At 37.6% G+C, this 22876-nt stretch overlaps 1 protein-coding gene across 2 annotated transcripts in view; it reads right to left on the bottom strand.

Annotated features, from left to right (window-relative positions):
* Positions 1 to 22000, bottom strand: part of plecb (plectin b) — a 104685-nt gene extending 82685 nt beyond the window's left edge. For both annotated transcript variants that reach the window (XM_058395717.1, XM_058395632.1), the window contains exon 1: positions 21817 to 22000. In XM_058395717.1, the coding sequence (XP_058251700.1) occupies positions 21817 to 21997 (181 nt within the window). In that variant the 5' untranslated portion in view covers positions 21998 to 22000. The remainder of the gene's footprint in view (positions 1 to 21816) is intronic.
* Positions 22001 to 22876: the final 876 nt, after the last annotated feature.

Genomic DNA, 22876 nt, shown 5'->3' with positions numbered 1-22876 from the left:
ACCAACATTATGAATATCTATAATCATATTATTTAAAGCATTTAGCACATAATATTTATATAGTATATGAACATTCATAAGGCAGCTTTATCAACTCAAATGCATTTATCCTAGGGTGTAATATTTCATTCCGGATTAAAAAAAAAAGAAATACCTATAGGAGATACACACTCATTTCAAACATATGACTAATAGCACTAGCCTTCCCAGAGGACATAAGACTCTAGGAATATTCACCTATTAATTAAAAAAAGATAGAACTGCTGCTCATTTCACAGTGACTAACTGTAGGCTGTGACACTCTTGCAAGATGAGTACATTTCCATGTTCTGCCAGTGGACCACACATGGAGTTTGTGCTATCGGAAGTGTACACACCCATGTCAGCAGATTCTTCCTCAGCCACAGCATTACAAACACATTCAGTACTACACCTTTATTTTTCAGCCTTCCAGCTGAATCCAGTGACTTGATGCCATCATAAAGGGTTTTATCACATTAAAGTAGTTAATGTGACATAAAACATGAACTTCTTTGGGAAATGATTCACTTCAGTGAATATTTATTTCAGAAATTAGTTGATTTCAGTGTGTCTGATGTGAATGATAGACTCTCAGAATGAGAGCTCCTCAAGAGTTTACATATACATATACTTTACATTTTATCCTTGTCGTTTCTGTCCTTATTCCTTTTCAAGGGTCAAAGCAAATAGTCGTGTAAGCATTTCACTGCATATCATACTGTGTACGATTATGTATGTGACAAATATAATTTGCATTTGAATTTGAAGAGTTCTTTGGATAGTTAAGGATTCTTAGTTTACTAATAAATGGTCTATTCTTGGAATTTTCTGATAGGGAAACACTCTGATGTAGACAGATGTTCAACTACTCCATTCATTTAAACATGAATCATTGCAGCTTCTGTAGCAAATCCTTTGTTATAGCCAATCAAGTGTGTTTATGTGAATAATTATTATTTTTCACAGACTTAGCAAGCAGTCCCAAAAAGTTAGCAGCAGGCCAGTAAGTTGTATGGTGGGGCCTACATGGATCTGAACTGTTTGTTCAGTACATCCCACAGAGGTGTGATCTGATTGAGATCTGGGGAATTTGGAGGTCAATTCAACAACTTGAAATTTTGTCCTGTTTCTCAAACCATTCCTGAACTTTTTTTTTGTCATGTGAAAGGACAAATTATCCTGCTGAAAGAAGCCACTGCCATTAGGGAATACTGTTGCCATGAAGGGGTGTACTTAGTGCACAACAATGTTTAGGCAGGTGGTAAATGTCAAAATAACATCTACATGAAAGGTTTCCAAGCAGAACATTACCCACCCAGGCTCTGGTTGTCCACATGATTTAAAAAAAAAGAAAAGAAAAAGAAAATGTGAAAAAATGATTCATCAGACCAGGCCCCATTTTTTTCATTGCTCCATAGTCCAGGACTGATGTACAGTGGTCGGTATAAATACTGAACGGCCTGCAGCTACACAGCCCCATACACAGCAACCTGTGATGCACTGTGTGTTGTGACACCACCATTAACTTTTTCAGGAATTTGTGATAGAATAGCTCTCCAGATGGACTAGCCTTCATACTCCATGCAAATCAATCAGCCTTGGGCATCTACAGTATGACCCTGTCACTGGTACTTGCTTGGGGCACTTCTACTGGGGTACTAACTATTAAAATTCTTTAACCACTTATCAGGTTCTGCAAGAAAGACAAACTACAGAACACTTAAGGTTTCTAGAGTTAAATTGTTTTTTTTTCTAGAGTTAAATTGTTTAAATATATGGCCTGGCCCCATCAGAAAATATAACTGAAAGACCAGTAATGTTAGATGCAATACATTCTCTACATATTTTTGTGGCAAAACCAGAAATACAAATGAAAAGTGAAAATGTCGTCTGTATCATATTGAATTATTCAATGCAAATGACTCTTAATAATGCATACCGCACTAACAAGAGAAAAGGATCTGGAAAACAGGCATTATAAACCTTACAATTTCATTCAGAAAGAAACAAGAGTTTGCAGTAACTGGTCAAACAGGTAACATGTGTTAGTTATCAGGAGATGTAAACATGACCGATTAAAATGCCAGGAACCACAAATATGCCTTAAGCTGAGGTAACTCTGCTTGCATTCCTAGTCCCTAATCTTTTATCCTTAAAGGCTACTAGCTCCTATAGCTACATTACACTGCTGTCATAAACCACCCACAGGATGTGACATTTGACACAGAAGAGGTCAAGGAGTTTTCCATTCACAGTATGAGGTAGTATTAACTGCGTCAGAAGGGCATGGGCAGGCTCATTGTTGTAGAATAAAAATAAACATGATACTAATCAGTTTTTAATCATTGTTATCAAACAGTTCAGACCTGAACGATGACTCTCTTTCTCCGATAACTTCCTTTTCCAAATGTTTGTATGAACTTCAGTCCAGATAAATGTCAAACTATGGCTACTACAGGAAGGGCTAAATTAGCAGATCCTGCAAGGCTGAGCAGAAGAAATAAACATGTGATTGTGAAGTGGTAATGTAAGAGGAGTTTTCAACCTCAGCCAAGAGAAGGGACAATGCCATGGCGCTAGGCCAGCTGTTTTTACAAGTTTACCGTATCTACTGTCAATCCGACTTGTACTTATCTTACTAATGTACAAGCAGCTACAACTTGTATCTTGCGTTTAAGCTGCAAAAAATTAGTAGTATCTTGTTTATGCATCAATCTTAGAAGCATGAACACAGGTTATTTCAATAATCTGATCGAGATGCTTACTTAATTAGGCCTTTACATATCTATTGATGTGCAGACAAAATTAAACAGAAGAACTGATTATGATGAGTATTTTACTGGCTTTCATTGACCTTTATCCTATTGAAACATTTCTATCTTTATTGAATTGATCTCTTCCAGTACAGCAATGCCCCCATACAGTACACAGGGCATGATGGCCCACTGAATGATTCGAAGAATATGAAAATAATAAATCATACACTATAGTTTTCAGTCACCAAATCTCAACCCAGTTGAACAGCAAAGACATGGAAGACTTTGTTGTGATGCGTTAAATCTTCAAATCACCAACAGAGAAAAGAATGGTGTTCAATCATCCTGTACAATTCCAGAGATTTGCTGAACCTGTGCCAGAGTTGGCTTTCTATGTTTTATTGTTGTTTTACCCTTTAATTTACTTAGCACATAACTCCAAACAGGAAAACCACTACACATTCTTTTTCCACTAATAAGCCACTCAGAAGCCCATATCTAGGTTATTCTGAACAACAAATTGAGCAATTAATCATAGGAAATGAATGAATGACCACATATCACTGTTGAAACCGAAAGTCTCTTTTCAAAAATACCCTTGTTCAGGAGCAGGAAATAAGCAGAATGGCCTGTTAATCAGGTCGCTGAGGTGGTAACACTGCAATGTAACTCTTGACCTCATATTATCAGCTCAAGTAAAAAAGTCAAAGTCAGAGCTGTTAACAGAGCAGAATGTAACAACAGGCAAGTGAAGGTCTCCAGACTACAGGGAATAAACAGTGTGCGTGTATCTGTGTGTCTGGAGGCTTGTATAATGTGAAGTTCTCTATTACCCAGAGAACTGGGTGCGTGCACTGAACAGCAGCTGTGACAAATGACCTGCAGGGACATTCTGGGGCGAACGACTCAGTGACACCAGCTCGAGTTGTGTGACGTGCCACTGTGATGCAGTAAGCAGAGTCTTTTCTGCAGTTCTATGTCTCTTTTCTGATAACTATGTATCGCGCATCTGAATCAAGCAGTCCAACAGAATCTGAGCAACAGTACGTAGTAGTGTAACACAGTTTAAGATTACAAAAGAGGTGTGAGTACTGAGCTAAGAATAGTTAGGACTGGAAGTCTCTAAGAAGCTGATATTTTCATTTTAATTCAAGATATTATAAAGTGATTTTATCAAATTTTAGCATGATTTGTTTGCAGTGAGAAAGAAATCTGACCCTGTATTAACCCAACTGTAGGAAGTGAAACCGAAATGTTGTGCATTATGGCAGGCGTGTCATGGAGTTTTTGTAAATGTGAGTCAATAAACTGCCCCATGGAATGCGAACTGAGTCAAAAGACTGAGCTGTAGAGCTGCATAAAAGTTTGGTCCCATATGCCCAATAATCTAAAAGATAAAATGTCTCAAACTAGATTTTTGTCATTTTATAATCATTTATTCTGTGTTCTCCATGCGTTTTTTCTGCCTAGTTTCCATATTTCTGAGCAATGCATGTAAATGTTGTCAGAGTAGTTCAGCCCTACACAACCTCCGGCTATTTTTTGTTTGCTTTTTGATTTGCTTATGTGTGAACCCAAACAGCAAACAAACCAAAAGTATCACATTGTTCTTAATACATTTTCATACAGCATGAATGTCACAAACAAATGTCACAATACGAGTAGGCTACTACAGTATACAAAATACAATATTTACATATTCAAATGTATAAAAAATTAAAGATCACATGCACTACTTTGCTGGTCTAATGTTAAGTCTCTTGCAATAAAACTGTATGCACTTTAAGGTTTTTTTTGTAACTGAATGTTAAATAGCTTTTTATTTGTATATAATCCACTGTGGTTCTACAACACAATTGTGCTATATGCTATGTAGTCAGTAACAGTAAACAGAAAGTCTTTTAGGACTGGGCTCAAGTGTGTGAAGATGCTGTGTAAAGACCAAGAATATTGAATATATGAAACAGTATTTTTGCAAAAGTTTTCTTTGTCTGTGAAGCCATACAATTACAATTTACAGCCAAATACAAATAAAATACTTCAACTCAAATGAATGTATGCGTAGTATTCCATGGAAATGTTACGACATCTTTTCCATTGATGCATCTAAGAATTGTTATTTATAAAACTCTTCCTGTTCCTCTTTCCCAGAATTCACTCAGATACAGCAAATCATTTTGAGGTGAATAAAACTAAAAAGCTCATCTATCAGCGTTTGTTCTTCTGTAACAAAGTCCTCTTTATTCCCCTTTGAGGCCTCTTCATATAAATATGCTCAGCCTTCATTGATCTCATCTTACAAAATGGCACAGTGACACTTTCTAGCCCTTTCGCTGCTAAATCAGTCCCATTTGCCAGGCCACATTAGAACATTTGCCAAATGTCAGTTAAAGACTTTATAACTGGACAATTGAAACTCTTCCATCCTGCAGCGCCAGTAACTGATGCAATGGTCAGTAACAGGAGTTAGTCTTAAACACAGATGCCAAAAAGACAGGATCAACCTTTATTTATTTAAACATGTATGAGCAAAAATACTTAATATAACACTAGACATGTCCTTAAATGACAATGCTGCAGAGTGATACAGAGAGAGAGAGAGAGAGAGAGATACTATGAGAGAGATAGATACTGTGGTGTTTTTAAATGACACGTGAGTGGGTAGGCCACAGGGCCACAGTTGGGAAATGAGGAGGAGGAATGTTCTAACCAGCAGCAGTGATGATTCCCTACACAGCCCTGTTGCTCCATTCCTTCCATATCCACATCCTCAAGTGTATGTGTGTGTGTGTGTGTGTGCGCGTTTTATATGTGATGAGAGCCTGAGATCGAGCTAAGAGACTTAAAGACCGTATTTGAGTCTTTGAAAGCAGGTGTGTGTGTGTCTCTGTGGGCCTCCTCAGACTCCTACAGTACGCACTATGCCACAAATTCCACTAGTGTTTTATGTTAATGTTTACAAGCTTGGAACAATCACAGCAGACACAAACCATCCTCCCACAGGCATGCAGGGATGCAGTGAAGGAGGCAGGAATCCTCTCACAAAGCCTCTTTGTGTCATTCTGTGTGTGGACATTGAGAGCTCGTATACTACCTTCTCTGGTTAAACACAGCACAATTACACATGCTGCTGTATACACATAGGTCTGGCACCCTAACAGAGCCTCATGGAAAACATCACAGAATTTTCAATTTATCGTCTACGTTGGTCTATTCCAAGAGCTGTGAAACGAGGAAAGAGGGAAAAAATGCTTCCAGTAAACTGCTGTAGTAGTCGTAGTCATTGTAACTTGCTGAATAGCCTTACTAACAATCTAATAATTATATTTCCGTATTAATTCTTACGTTTCTTTTCTCAGACTGTTTCATAAAACCATTTTACACTCAAAATCTGGGACATTTGACAAACCTATTTCAAAAAAACGTAGCTCATACTGTATTTCTTAGCAATGTATTGGCTTTTGACCCTTTCCCAGGAATTGTATGAGGTCACATCCCTGAAGAATGCTATTTCAATCTTTTCAGGATATTAACTTGCACTCAAACTTCCTCTACATGATTTCCTGCTCATCTTCTGCATAAAAGTACAAGCATTTAAAGAAGCTTGTCTTACAGGATAGCATAATGCAAAGAGTTAATAGAGCAGACAATACCAAACCAGAAGAATGGAGCTTCACATAAAAGTGCTTCAAAAGAAGGTAACAGCTTTTTACAATCAGTTCTCCTGCTCTTTAAGAAACCTGCTATCTAAAGGAAGCAGAGATAGTGGAAATGGAAACACAGCTGCTTAGGGCTGATATTTGGAAGTGAAAAGGAAATGTACAGCAGTCAAGCTGGTGAGACACAGGACTTGAACTTCAGCACATCTAAAGCTGATATCTGTAGCTCAGGTGTAGCTTGAACACAAAAGCAACAATCTAGTGAGTTACAAACACAATAACCTCTAATATTTTAAATACTCAGGCTTTCCAAAAATGAGATTCACATTCATTACACTGCTCAGCTAAAGAACAGTCTAAAAGAAGAAATGAGAATGCAGCACAACCCAAAACACACACACACACACACACCCACACCCCCACACCCACACCCACACACACTTCCCATTACTGTCCCTTTGGGAGTATGCAATTAACCTCATAGTAGCACCTTATCTTCACACCTCCAGTCAGAGTGGAATTAAAGATGAAAACCTGAGGGAGTCTCTTTACAGAAATTCCTAATAAGGGTGTTAAAATCCAAGCCATAGCTCTTCCAAGAGTTGGCTTTGGTTTGAATTATTATTGCTGCGATAGTAGCATAGCAAAAAATGCTATGTACAAACCTTTTCTAAACATATTTGTGATTATTTTCTTATGTCACTACCACACAGCTGTTTAAAAATCCCAGTGGTAAGCAGTGGAATCATTGGAACCCAAATTCTGAGCAGCATGAGAATATCCCACACACACACACACACACGCTTACGCTGTTATGGCAGCAGCTATAGTAGCAGTGAAACATTCCTCAACAATTAATCATGTTCTCAATCATGGTTTTAAATTGGACTGAAAATGCTGTTTCCATTTTAAGCACTATACCAATGCCCAGTACTGATCTCAATCTCAACCTGCTGTGAATCCCACCAATCCCACCAGCCATGATCTCCACCCAGTGTAAGACCCACCAATCCCGAGCTGTGATCTTCACCCAATGTAAGACCCACCAATCCCGAGCTGTGATCTTCACCCAATGTAAGACCCACCAATCCCACCAGCCATGATCTCCACCCAATCGAAGACCCACCAATCCCACCAGCTGTAACCTCCACCCAATGTAAGCACCACCAATCCTTAGCTGTGATCTCCACCCAATGTAAGACCCAACAATCACCAGTCATGATCTCAATTCAGTGCAGGACTCATGAAGTCCAGCCTTGATCTCGACACAGTGTGGATCCCTTCTATCCTCAGCCTTGATCATAACTCACTAATCCCATTGGGTTTCACTAATCTCAACTCTGTGGGGGTCTCAAATCAATGTTGGACCTACCAAAGCCCCAGCCCTGATCTTCAGTGGGTGTGAGACCAACCAGTCTTGATCTGTATTTAGTATGGGATCCACTGATCTCTGGCCTTGACCTTGGCTTATTGTAGGACTCACTAAACCAAGCCTGGTTCTTAACTCAGTATGGGACCAGCTAAGTAGATCCCAAAATCCTCTGGTTTCATAACTAGGCCATAGTAGGTGAACTCAATTAAATGTCAAAAACATCAACAGAACTAAAACAGATACAAGAACTGTGTTGTGAAAGAGAAAAAAGATAGGGAGGATGTTTAGAGTCTTAAGTGTAATGCAATGTGCTCTTTCAACAACACTCCCAGAAATCCTCTCATACCACTGTCTAGAAATGAAAAGTAGAAAAAGATAGATGAAAACACACAAAACAGATCAAGATTCTTGGAATAATGGGTAGTGCTTTCTATAAACAGCTCACCATCTGTGTACACATACACCATTACTGTAGAGCTGTAATCAGGTGTGACCAGTTGGAAATTCCATATTTTTTCCCCCAAAACATTGCTATTTTATCTCTGTACAATTCCTGCCATGCAGAGACCACTGGGATAGCACTTCTGGGATCCCAGTCTGGTTTCTATGACAGGTGTACAAACTGTGGTTATAAAACAATTCTCACCATTTGACACCACTGTTTTTGCTTGGAAATTGATATCCTTCTAACTATGAATTCAAACAGATTTGGAAATTTCACCCTTTATGGTAGAAAATCACTATGTGCATGCTACTGGCGTGACACAGCCTGTGCTTCAACATTGTCCAGATAAGGTTAATACGAAGACTTTTTAATAATTCCACAAAGAACCTAGGGTTATACATGTATAACAAACCGCATTCTGCAGACTAAACGGAAATCTTAAATGAAATTGACACTATTGGTGTACTGACATACTACTTACATAGAATGACAACAGATTCTTTGGTACGCCATGTTAGTCTCTAATGTATTACATAAAGCCCTGCTGAAGAAGAAAACTTTCTTTCTGTTATGATCCTTCAGTGTGCAGTGTGTCTGCACAGTGAGATTTTAAGCAATCCCCGAGGCTCTACAATTTACAGCAGCTCAGGAATGTCAAGTTTTATATTTATAGAATACTTGTCTGCCCTGACTCAATAATGCTTTTTAAAATGCATTTTTAACAACAATAAAAAAAAAATCCTACATGGTTGCTTTGACTGAAACAAAGCTGTCAGACAAATCTATTCTACTTGGTTAAACACACCACAGCAGCTGATAATCCAAGCCTTTTATAGGATAAAAGTACCACAAATATTTATTTGACTTTCTCAGTATGCTAAAGGATTTACATTGCTTCCATGGTTGACTGTCGGGTCTGCCCCAGATCTCAAAATATCTCTTTAATTGGCCATCTGAACAAGTCAAGGCTAAATATATATTGGGGTATTTTAGGCCCTATGGGGGTTTAAAAAAGGGCCCACATGGTGCAACCTGTCAGAGTGAAAGGAAAGGAGAGCAATGTGGAGAACGGGAAAGGGTGTGGGGATTTCACACTGGGTCATTTCCCATATGTATGAGTTAAATGAGGCCTACATCACCTGCTGATCAGACTGCAATCGAGAAGGTTAGGAAGAGAGAGAGAGAGAGAGAGAGAGACATATTCCTAAAAACAAAATATACATGAAATTTATGAATAATGAACAGAGCTTATGTTTGTAAATGTTATTTTATGTAGATAGAAAATATAATATGTAAAAAAAATATGATCAGACTAAATGAAAGTCATATTTCTAAAAATCAAATAAAAAAAAGTTATTGTCCCTTTTCATGTGAGACTATTGTCACAAAGAGCAAAATGTTTTCTAACTTTGAAACTTTACCATTTAAAAAACAGGAAAGGACCAGGAATTTTGGGCTGGACCCAGTGAATCATAAAGTAAAGCTCAGATATTTAGCTTGTGATTGATGTTGTAATCACACAAAATGGAGAGCCCAAGGGAGTTACACTGTGGTATGTACTGGTACTGATGTTTATCACAGCATCAACAGCATGACTTGTATGCCAGCAAAGAATGTTCCCAGTACCAAATGTTATCCAGTATCTGCAATCAGTAGCCAAGTAGGAAAACATCCCACAATGTGAGCAATCATGGAATCCAAACCTGGGTATGAAATCCATCTTCTACTAATGATAGTTTACCTGGTATTAGCAGCTGAAAATAAATGAATATCATCTGGTGAGGTTTATATGTTTATTTAAGGATTTTTAAATTTAATACTTGCTCTTTTACATAATTAAACCAGCATGCTTAGTACAACATCTAGCCATATGCTATATACCAATCGGTCTGGCTCAGTTTCATATCCAATAATTTATTTTAGTATCCAATAAGGTTCATCAATGTGGAAAAAAACTGTCACCATGTCACCAAAAGAACCATGTCACTTTATCATCCGCATTAATGTAGTTAATGCTCTAGCTTGCTGTGTTCATCTGAATATGGATAAGCCACCGGACTACAGTGTTAAGAATGAAGCACTACCTCAGAAAAACAACTCCAAATCAATATATTGGAGTAAGCAAAAACCTCATGCAAAAAAAACATCTTCTTTACCTCCCTAGAAGACATGAACTCCACCAAATTTGATAAAGAATGACAAGGTTTCACTATTTTGCTAATGACACTGGATATATTTGACAACGTCGGCCTGTTTTCTTTGCCAGATTTGGCTAATTTACACATTTGCATAAATTACAGCTAACAGTATATACAGCTGATTAATTCATTATTAAACTAATTAGTGTTATGCCAATGAGCAACAAAGTTAAGTTATATATATATATATATATATATATATATATATATATATATATATATATATATATATATATAAAACTTATATGGGTAACAAAAGTCACTTTTCACACACAAAAAAATATTAGTTAAACTTCTTACTTTAACCCAAGTGCATTTTTGGTTATATATCCCATCATCTATATTTTCTCAGTAATTTCCCAGTCACTATGAGCTACACAGTGTTATATTATGTATCATATATTATCATATAGTATTATACCATATAATAAAAAGATAATTATTATGTGTTCATTCCATACGAGGTGTAGCAGCAAATACTCATCTCAGTCATACAACCAATAAAGCTCATGCCGTAGAACAGGTATAGCTCTGTGCCTGAGTCAGAAGATCAAATTAAAACTTACTCATTGGTCTAATCCTGAGACAGAGGGACTAATTAAAACCCAGAGTAACTGAAAAGTCTGAGTCAGAGGGTCTTATTAAACTTATAGGAGTGAGTCAGAAAGACCTGATCAAGATGCGGGATGACCATGTGAGGAGATGTGGATGAATCTAAAAATGGAGATGAGGCAGAATGAGATAGCCATCAGAAAAGAAAAATGAAAAGAGATGGAAGACAGTTGCTGTGTAGCTACTGATAGAGACAAAAGCAAGAATGGGGTAGAGAAACAGAAAGAGACCGACTGCCTCAGAGGGCTGGCTCATCACTGATGTGCCTTTATAAGGAAAACCGGTAGCATCTGTACAAGGAGAGAGAAATGAAAGAGAGTAAAAGAATGCTTGTAATGTAAACTCTTCCTATTCTACTCTATCAGCCTCACCAACACACATATTCACACCTTGCAAACACACACGTCGTCCGGAGTGTTAGAGCAATTTGCTACAGACTCTGTTTTCCAATGAAAAAAAAAGTGGGGCGATATTTATAGACGCGATTCTAACACTTTGTATTCCTCACCACTGGCTACTAAAGTGCATCCAGCACAGCAGAGACATACAGGTAAAGCAACAGAAACACAGAGAGACAAAGAGAGAGACCTATTTAATCCAGCTGCTTTTAAACCATTATGCAATATAGGACTCGCTAATTTGCCTTCTCCACCATAACCTTCTCAAAAATTTGTTTATCTTGTTCTGTTTATATACCACATTATAAGTCCTATATTAGGACACAGAGATTAGCATACATACAGACTTGGAAAGAGTTCAATCATACAGGTTAGACTGAAATGGTTACCACGATGAGCTTAGGAAGTTTATGGCTAATTAGCAATAAAACCCTGACATGAGGAAGCCTTCCAAACCTAACTATGAAAATCAGATGAAAATCCATCCTGTATATTTAAAGCATTTGTAAGTAGGTTTATTAAAGCAAACAGCAAAGTGCTTTTCGACTCCTACATCATCTGAACCTGTACCACATCTGTACCAACTGTGCATCATCATCCCCTTCTGTAGCCGCTGAGTGATTACCGTGGATAATAACTGACACATTTCCCTGTACAGGAACTGGAGGAAAAAATAAAATGTACAGAAAACCAGCATGACAGTTATTTACAACTGAAAGGGCTTTTAATGGAATTGAAAATATTATAATTCATCCTTTCAGTGATATCACAGGAAAGAATCTGTTTTTTCAATCAACGTACTGTATCTGTGTTGGCTTGGTCACACACAGGTACCACCAGATCTCAGGGGAAGCATAACCTTTATTGTTATAGTGTACCAATTTAACATTTATGATATCGAGTCATACAATTTTACTATTACTCTTAAATGTAATTATAAGCAAGATTTGAGTAAAGAAAGTTTTTACCTGTGGTAATCACATATGTGCTACAGATGTGGTGGATAGAGATTGGGTTGAGAAAATGCTGGAGTAATCCCTTTAATCAATTTAATTCATTACAGAACCCAGTGGCTTTAACAGTGATATAAATACATCACAGCAAACAGAAAGTGCATGAAGAAGGGCCTGCATGGTCAGATATACAGATGACATTATGAATAGAAGCAGTGCTAATATGGGTTGATCTGTCCTTAAACTGTCCTGCTCCTGCTGGAGAAAATTAGTGGTCAACCACAGGCTTTCACTGAACTAAAGTTCTCAGTTTCAACTTGAGAGGAAAAATAAATAAATAATTTAAAGCTTTTTCCTCCATGTCCCATTTCAGTGAAAAGCACTCAGGTAAATATGGAACCTTCCAGACCAACTGTATACTGAAGGTTGGAGACAGTCTGACGGCCAACATGTGTGCCAGTCAATACAGCACCCTGCAGCCTGAGATCAAGCACGTGTACTCTTCACACACACACACACAAACACACCTGTCATCACCTCCCCCTTTCCCTTCCCATCTCTTCTCTTTACCTTTGTATTTCTCTCGCACATTCTCGTACGCCTGAATGAAGTCCTGCTCGTCTGCATTAGGAGGGAGGCTGAAGGGTTCATACATGGCCATGGCCAGATCTCTCAACACCTCTCAGTCCCTCAGTCTTGTCCTCTCTCTTCCTCTCTCAGGCTGGTGGATGTGTGTCTGTGTGTGTGTGTGTGTGTCTGTGTGTGTCTCTGTGTGTGTGTGAGTCTGGGTCAGAACGGCTCCTCTGGCTGCCGAATGCGCTCTAAACTTCATGTCCAAAGCAGTAGCAGCCACACCCCCACCCTTCCACTCTAGGCTGTGAAACAGCAGAGAATGCAGCAGAGCCCGCCTCTTAAAGACACACAAACCTTGCATCCAATACCCTGAGGTGCGTCTGCTTTCATTTAGAAGCACATACAGTACAAACACTGCTTGAAGACACAGCTTTGATGAAACACGGACATGAGTGTTCATACTGGCAGCTAATAGTTTAACAAACAAATTACAATGACAAACACACTAATAGCTCTCTAGTGCATACATCTGATAAAAGAAAATAAACACACCCTCTTAACTGCTGGATATGTCTAGCTAGCTAGAAATATAATATCCTAACAGGATATTCATTTCTTCCTCAACATTTTCACCACACACATAATGTCACTGCATTTGAGAAAGACAATGACAGCGACGAACATTGCGATCTAAAGCTGCAACGTTAGCAGAATCGCTCAAATGTTTAAAGTAGCACAAGTAGCCACAGTGATATCAGGACCTATACTGAATTCTACACTGATCAGTTCATTGGAGCATTAAAAACCAAATCCAAAATTCAATGCCCTCTATATAGTAATACAATGAACCATATCAAACAGGAAGCTTTTTCAGGTTGACCAGATATGGTCCAAGTTATGCTGTGACCAAAAAACCTAAAAACCAACCACTTCTTAAATTTCCACTTATTTTATTCACTGAAAACATACACTAACGCTCAAAAGTTTGGGATCACTCAAAAATGTTATTGTTTTCCAAGGAAACACACACGAAATTTGTCTGAATAGAAAATATAGCAAAAGAACAGGACATGCTGACATGTCAGAGTTAGAAATAATGATTTTTATGGAAAGGATGAAGAATGTTTTCTTCAAACTTTACATTCATCAAAAAAAAAAAAAACACCTTTTGCAGAAATTACAGCCTGGGATTCTAGCTGTCAATTTTTCAAGATAATCTGATAAGATTTCACCCCATGCTTCCTGGAGCAAGATGGATTGGCTGATGGAGTCTTCCTCCGTAGCTGAAATCAAGCTGAATATGCAAGTGATCCCAAACTTTTGAGAGGTAGTATATATTCACTGAATACAATGATGAATTTCTATTAACTTCTTATTTCATTCCGGCCATTAATTGCCAAGTTTTATATTTATATAAATATTTTATAAATATATTTTTTTATCTTATTGTCTTTCCCAAGTTCTATACTGTCAGCAAAATGAGCAAATGTTGTTATAAAGGTAAAGCCAGCAGCCTTCAATATCGTTTTTTTATAGTCACAAATTAAACAAACAGCCTCAAATGGTTAGGTACATTAATAATCAGATAGTTTTGTGAATTGATACTATAATGACCTTGACATCTTTGCAGAATTTCAGCAAAGTATTTAAAAAATTCACAAACAAATGAAGCAACGGCAGCTCATCGTTTTGCCGCAAACAGGTTATTACTGCTCATGAGAGGATTAGCGTGCATTGTAAAGCACACACAAGTTCTTATTCATAATAGAACAGTGAATGTAGTAACACCAGCTTCTGTTTGTCTGTGTAAATGCACTGAGCCAGGGCTGTCTACATGCTCAGTGATGCAAGAGTCACATTATGTTTTCCTTCTTCAGGCTCGCTAAATCTAAAGAGTTACTGCGCTAAACACTAAACACTTCTTCCCTGAAGTTCCAACAGCTCCATATTTTTTCCTCAGCAGTGAAAGAAAGACTCTACTCTCTTGCAGTAAATTCAGAGTCACGACTTTGTCCAGTTACTCCGCTGGCACAAAAGCAGCTCTGACACTTTCCTGGAAGGAAATACGATAAATCCAAAGAGTTTAAAAAAAAAAAACAACTTCCACACCAGATACACTCTCACTCTGGGTATGAATGGAAATTGCTTTCATTGCCAAAATAAGCAGCTCCTTAAAAAAGAAAAAGTTTAATTTAGTTTAGTTTAATGTGGCATCAGACCAAGGGAAGAGGCATTGATTACAAGGATGTCAGTGACGGTGTTTCTACTAACGAGAGGTCATACTGTATAAGCGCATACACAATACTTGCATCTGTCTACTTATACTCAACAGATGTGAGAAAGCCTAACACCTTAACTATACTGGAGTTAATGCAAAGAGCTTACATGGACAAGTGTGTACATGTATACATTCTGATTGACCCATTCATGCATGATTCCCCTAGAGTGAGTTAAATGAACAGTGAGGTGAGATGTTGTAGCTAATCTAAGTGAGCCACAACCCGAGAACGTCCTTCATGATAGCCTGCCTTGCATTCTTCCACTCCACAACAGGTGGGGGTGTACTAGTGAGGGAACATTAGCCATGGATTAGGTTACAAAGGTTGTACTGCATAGGGAGTATAAATGTGTGTATGTGTGTGTGTGTGTGTGTGTGGGCGAAGAGGTGTGCGTTCGTGCGTTCTGTCAGGACACATGGACAGCAAGCCAGTCTTCAAAGAAGAAATCATTTAAATACTGTAGGAATGCATGAGAGCATGGCTTGATCTTTAACTTCTTATTATTCCTCTGAGCCAAAAAAAAGGTCCCTGAAACTATCTGTGCTGTCAAGCAGGTTGTGTATGAACGCTCATTCTACCTTCTGTGTCTTTAGTCTGTAAATGTTAAAAGCTTACAGCATTTGATGGCAGAGTGAAAAAGCATCAGGCAGAAAAACCATAAAACCTGTGGGTGGGTAAGTAATGAGACGATGAGCTGTCAGAATATAAATGTGGTAAATGAGTGCTAAAAAATGTACGAACATGAGAGGTGAAAATTGTGTAGGCCTCTGTGAAAGAAAGACAGAGAGTTATAGAAATATCCAGAACATCAAATAGAAGAACTTTTGAATGATGTGGATCCAGAAAGGCAGAACATCAAACATCAGCGGTCACACACCGAGACATCTGACAGTAGCATTAACACATATCATGTGGTTTAAAACCTCTTAAAACTGAACGAGGAAGAACATATTTTATGTAAATGTTTATAAAATATGTAGCGTGTGGCAGCTTGGACACTCATCACACATTAACAGCCAGGTAACAAGCAGTTAAACGTGCATGTTAATTAAAGATAGGATGTAAGTAAGCAACATGTGGTGACTCAAAGAAAGACAGAGCGCCCTCCAGAGGTTGTACTTCAAAAACAGCACCACCTTCCCCACACACACACACACTTTGGCTTACTGTCCTTGTACAGATTGATTATTATGACATGATTATTAACACAGATTATTAATGCTATACCTACACCTAACCCTATCCCTAACATTCATCTCACTATCCAAAAAGAAACTTTTTCAAAAAGCTCTTTTGAAAAAGCTGTTTTTTTACACATAGGGACCAGCCAAATGTCCCTACAAAGTCAACACTGTTTGATATTCTTATCCTTGTGGAGACATTTGGTGGCCAAACACATGTCCACACACCTCATCACACACAAACAAAACACCCCCCCCCAAACTCACACACACACACACACACACACACACTTCACTACATAAAGAAATCTTAAATTCATGAAGTGTGTGATGTTTTGTCCCCTAGTATCACTGTATCATCGTGGTACCTCAGACTGCCTTGAAGTAATAAAGCATCTTATAATGAACCCACAGATCTAAGATTGTCTTTGGAATTGCTCAAAAAAAGAATAAAGCAAAACATTTAAACAACATTAGAGCATTTACGCTCTGAAGCTAATTCGGTATCTGTCGGAAAAACAAAATGCTCAGCAGGTGAAACCACATGAAAAGCCAGACAACTGCCCTAAAAGCTGAATAAGATGAGTATCATCCAAATGCTAAACAGATGCCATGTTGACCGAGTTGTATTTGCAGGTCTGTGATTTACACTGACATCTTGTGGTAGCAAGTGGAACAACACAAAAAAAAATACATTAAAAAAAAAAGTAAACAATTTTAGTTGTTTTAGTAAATAATTTTGCATTTCTAATGCACAAAAGCCTCTAAAATGCCCTTGGAACATTTCTGAACTTTTACCCTCATGGACATGACAGCATATATAAATATTGGAAATAAAATCCTCTGTTCTGAAATCCTAAATAACCAGTTACCCCCCTCGTACATTTGTCAAAGAAAGACATGAGTGAGAGTATAATACTGAAATCCCAATGTTTATTGTCATATCCATAATGATTTATGTAGCATAATTGACAGAATATTGCATAACAACCCACAAGCCTATTTGTCCTTCCATTGTTAGCATTAGTTATGGTAGCCTAGCCTGCTACATTAATGCTAATAAATTAGCTTGTATATAAAAGAGGTTTAGTATCAGAATTGCTAACATTAGTGAAGTATGCTGGCTAGCTGAACATGCTAGTTCTGTGGTATTGAAATCACAAAAAGTTCATACATAAAACTTACTGAATCACGGACATACTAAAAGAGGCAATGCTTTAATTTAATAACTGTGACTTTCCACATGCATCAGTGAATCTTTGGCACCTCTGGCCCTTTCCCTTATTCACTGGTTGTCCTTCCTTGGACCACTTTGTGTAGGTACTAACCACTACATATTGGGAATACCCCACAACATCTGCTGTTTTAGAGATGCTTTGACCCAGATGTTTAACCATCACAATATTGCCTTAATTACCCGTTGTTCCTGCTTCCAACACATCAACTTCATAAACAGACCGTTCATTTGCTGCCTAACACACCTATCCCTAACATATCCCCCTAACATATGACATGTGCCACTGTAACGAGACAATCAATATTATTCACCTGTAAGTGGTATTAATGTTATGGCTAATTGATGTAAATATGGCATATACACTCTCACTCCTGTATACCTGGTTGTTTATGCAATCATGTTGCATCAGTACAATCTACAGAATCATGTAGAAACAGGCCAAGAGCAGGTTCCACTATGGTCATGATTAAATGACTGGATAACTGCATAACACAGCAGGTATATAGGTAGATTGTGAATGTAGATGCTTTTATACCACTGTGCTATTCTCTAGCTTGAAGGGTAAGATGTTGATTAGTTTGCAACAGCATGGCTCTTGACAGTTTAACAAGGAAAATCAGAGGTTTATATGAATGCCTTAATTCACAGAAACATATAATGTTAGATGCTCTGTGTAATCTAGGAATAATTATTAAATGAATAAATAAATCCTGTTATTTAACAAAAAAAAAGACATATAATCTTTGGTATGGTTTCTGTAATAAGATGCTTATTTAACATTCATGGCTTTAGTACTTTGTTACAGGCAGAAATAACCACCATGGAAATGTCTAAGGATGAAGGGGTTTGTGTTTTGAATTTTCTAGATAACAAGCTTTTTTCCCCTCTCATTAACCTCAAGAGAATAATATGAGCTGTTATAACTATAGCTGTTATGGGTGAGGAACTTGATTCGCAGATGTTTCACATCATTAAATCTAGGTAAAAAAAAACAACACATACTGTTCTTTTCTAAACACTAATTGTAATTCTTGGCAAATGGCTCAGGTTTATGTAGAATAAAACATCACAGGATGTGCTGTTAAAGGAAAATTGAACAAAATTGAATTAAACTAAATAGGAAAATATTATTTACACACAAAAAAAATCTGCATCACACTGCATCATTGATTTCTTTCCCTACATCATCATGCACCATCATATTTTATTCCTTTATAGCTAGTAAAAAATACGGCATACAAATGCTTATTATTAGTTTTTCATAAAAAATGTTAAATCATTTGCTGATGTCATGAAATGCAAAAACAGGGTATATCTGGGAAAAGCCTTGTCCTTCAACCTGAAGCTCAAGGTCTCTGATATTTTGCGTATCTCCAGCAATGCTGTGTGTTGATTCAGTGGATCTGCATTTCTGCTCTCTGAAATGGCCAAGCACTCAGCAAGCTATTAGCAGGTTAAATATCGACATGCCATATAGCACCCACCATCTCTCTCTCTCTTTCTCTTTCTCTCTCTTTCTCTCTCTCTCTCTCTCTCTCTCTCTCTCTAAATCATTTCAAACCAAACACGAAACTCTCTAAGCATCATGCCTCAAAGTCATGATCTGATAGATCTGTAGTGGTATATAATTACGCCATAAAAACATAACACAGTGAAAGCATTTGCCCTATCATGTGGTCATCGCAAGTTTTAATCCTGATGATGATACAGCCGTCTGTGGCCAGGAGAGGAAAACTGGCAGTGCTCTCAGGGATGGATGGATGGATGGATGGATGGCATACTCTTTCTTCCACTATCAATTACAGTAACATTAACTAATCATAGGCACCTCTGAACTTATGCATGCAGAAGGAGACAGACAGAGCGTTCCTCAGACTGTGATACGCTGTTGCATGAGCAGCAGTTCAAAAAGATACGGTTGGTTTAGCTGGCTTCACGTGTCTCATAAGAAGCACATGATATCCTTCGCCCTCCCTGGTACATAGGTGTAATGTCAAGGGAAGGGGGAAGGTGCCTGATGGGGGGGAAATAAGACAAGACTAAATTTGAGAGATACTACTACTACTACTACTACTAATAATAATAATAAAGATTACACTGTAGCATTATATTGTTTATCTGGGTGTGGTAATAGCAGAAATGGGGATGATCAGTGTGCCTGGCTAAGGTACATTCACACAGAGAAGCTTCACTTTTTATGTATTTATTTTATATAATTATTTTTAGGCAAATATTATACAATAAGTTTGGATGATGTGGCAAAATTTATCATACCATATCAATAGCATATATACATATTCAAATTACATGATACATAATGATATATAAAATTAGATCAGTCTCAGAATCAGATTGATATTTGATTAGATTAGAATCCATACGTATTATTACCTTAAAAATAAGGACAGCTGCTATAAAGTCCATGATCACAACTTCAACATTTCTTTACAAACTACTATGTCAGAAACCTGCTTGCTTGTCTTTGTTTACTTCCCATGGCAGCCTGCCCAGCAGTATACACCCTGCACAAGTAAACAAGAATCCTGGGATCTCCAACACAGCCTCAACCATGCAGGCCAAAGGATAGTACTGTTATAAAAGCAGCTAGTTTATGACATTGTAATGCTGCTATTCAGCACAGATTTCTTTGCTTTTATGATGGTGTCAGAATATATGTCCTCAAAGCCAGCCATGCTCGGTCTTCTCACAGGAATACTTAAAAGTTTATATTAATCCAGATTAATGACACGACACTTCTACCCTGTTCAACTACACACCTGCTTAAAATAAATATGCTCAGTTTAACTAGTAATATACAAACAGTGCACACTAATCTACAACTGATCCTGGTCATCACTAGTGTAGCTTACACATGTTTCTCCCAATTGCAATTCTATAGTTTATCTGCAGAAAAGCTTAGTAGAAATAGTGAATGCAAATGTGTCTGTGTGGCTGTGTGAAAGTGTGTGTGTGTTGCCACTGACAAAAAAGATGGCTGTGCTAACATACTATGCATCATCCTACAAATGGATAAGAATAATCAATTAAAACACTGAGGAGATGCTGAGCAGAAAATGGCTGATGGACTGAAAACTGGAAGTAGACAATCCAAAATGGTCAACAACATGACAATAATATTATAAATGTTTCCAGTGATATCAGTGCAAGCTATCTTCAGGATCTTCATGAAAACAATAATAATAAACAACAAAATTTATAATAAATGATTATTTTCCAATAGTGAGACATGCTGAAGTGTTTGAGCAATTAACTAATTGCTAGTTGAGCTAACACTAAATGTTTTATTTATTAAAGAACAAAACATTTTTTTTTATTCATTTATAGTATAATGAAGTACATTAAATGCTGCGAAACACAAAGAAAACTCGCTCCTGTTATCATTTACATTATAACTGCTATAAACAGTCCAGCCCCTTTTCTCTTTCTCTCTTGAAATTAATAATACGTTAACAAGAAAGTGTAATCCGTCTCCATCCTGAAGACGCTGTAGTGTGTGAACACTTAAACAAACAGCTTTACCTCTTACTTACGAAACGCTGACCTTGCAGATTTTCCAGAAAAATTGCAACAAAAAACATTTCCTCACAGAAAACTTCACCATATTATCTGTCTAAGTGTTTACTCCAGAAATAATTGCATGCCAGAATGAAATGAATGCATTAATATAGACCTGTGATATGAATGGCAGCTTGCAGTACTGTCAGAGAAAACTCATCTACATTTCTTGACGAATCAGAGTTGAGAATTTAACAGTGCATCGGTATAAGGTCATCAGGCTTCACAGTTTTTTTTCATTGGCCACAAAACAATGTAATATTTTTGTGTGTACAAGTTCTTATTGTGTTGTGGTACTGTGACATTTTACTGAGTTACAATATACAGTATGTGACATTTAAAGTAAACATCAGTATATCCACCTCTGCACCAGTTAGGCCCCTACATCATCAGCGTCTGCTGTGTGTTTCATACAAGCCTAATATTTGAACGTTAGTCCATTAAAAAATAAATTAGCATTAAATCCAGTCCTGTTTCATCGCTAAAGTAATAACATTCTGTCAGGTGAACCTGGCCGTGTAGAGAAAAGTGAGCGAGACATTAACACACAGCCTACCTGCGATGCGGATGACGGCTCGTTCGGCAGGGTCCAGCACCTCGGCTGAGGCTGACTTGGAGCGTCTGACTTTCTGGTACTTGGACAAGTTCCAGGGCAGTGTGTCACCGGGAGTCCGATCACTGGTGCCCTCATCCTTCAGAGACAACATCCTGTGCCTCTCTCTGTTGCCTGAAGCCATCACCTGGGGATGAAAGTGAGAAGCTGTTGCTGGTGAGATAAAACTCTTTAAAAAATTCTCTAAATTGTTATACACACACATCTATGTAAACGGCTCCTTTCTACGCATGTACATATGACCATCTATCAATGCCCAAATCACCAAATCTAAATAAATTAGATCTTTAGATGTTCACCATGCTCTTTGTCTAGAGCACTCAAATTCATTCTGAGAGTCCTCAAAACAGGCTGTCCTGTTTCTTGCAATCAACAGACAATGATCCTGTGATACTAAACCAGTGATGAAAGGCCAAAACACACAAGGTCACAAACTCTCCTATGCGCAAATCATTAACTACAACATGTTCCACACAATTTACATTATAACATTTGCATATTTCATGGGATTATAGCACACGTTTAACTAAAGCATGTTTGACTGGACAGCAACATGTTAAATGGAATCAGACATAAAGGGTTTAACTACATGCTTAATTTATTTTTTTAAATCACTGAGCATTCATGCAAACACTAACCACCCAGAACACACTCTATGCACGAAGTTAAAAAAAATACACACTGTATGCTGAAAGTTCATGAATATTTCATAACCACCATGCAGCTGCCTAAACTGAATGTCAAGCACAAGTACAATATGTCTACAAATACAAATTAAACTGAACTCATATAGTTTATATCATAGGTACTGAAATTGAGAGCTTGCTTGAGCTATGACTGAGGTGTCAAAGACCTCTTGAGTTGAGCTGAACTGAATTCAAAGCATTGATGCAAAGATTTTTCTGAAAGTGTCAGCACACTGGACAGCATTTGGATGTAGTGATAATGCATTATTAAAAGCTACATTAATTACTTTTACAGGTGAAAAGTCTGAGATTGTCTT

The sequence above is a fragment of the Hemibagrus wyckioides genome, linkage group LG01 (assembly GCF_019097595.1).
Source record: "Hemibagrus wyckioides isolate EC202008001 linkage group LG01, SWU_Hwy_1.0, whole genome shotgun sequence".
In the NCBI taxonomy this organism is placed as follows: domain Eukaryota; kingdom Metazoa; phylum Chordata; class Actinopteri; order Siluriformes; family Bagridae; genus Hemibagrus; species Hemibagrus wyckioides.
This window is presented reverse-complemented; position numbering and strand designations above follow the sequence as displayed.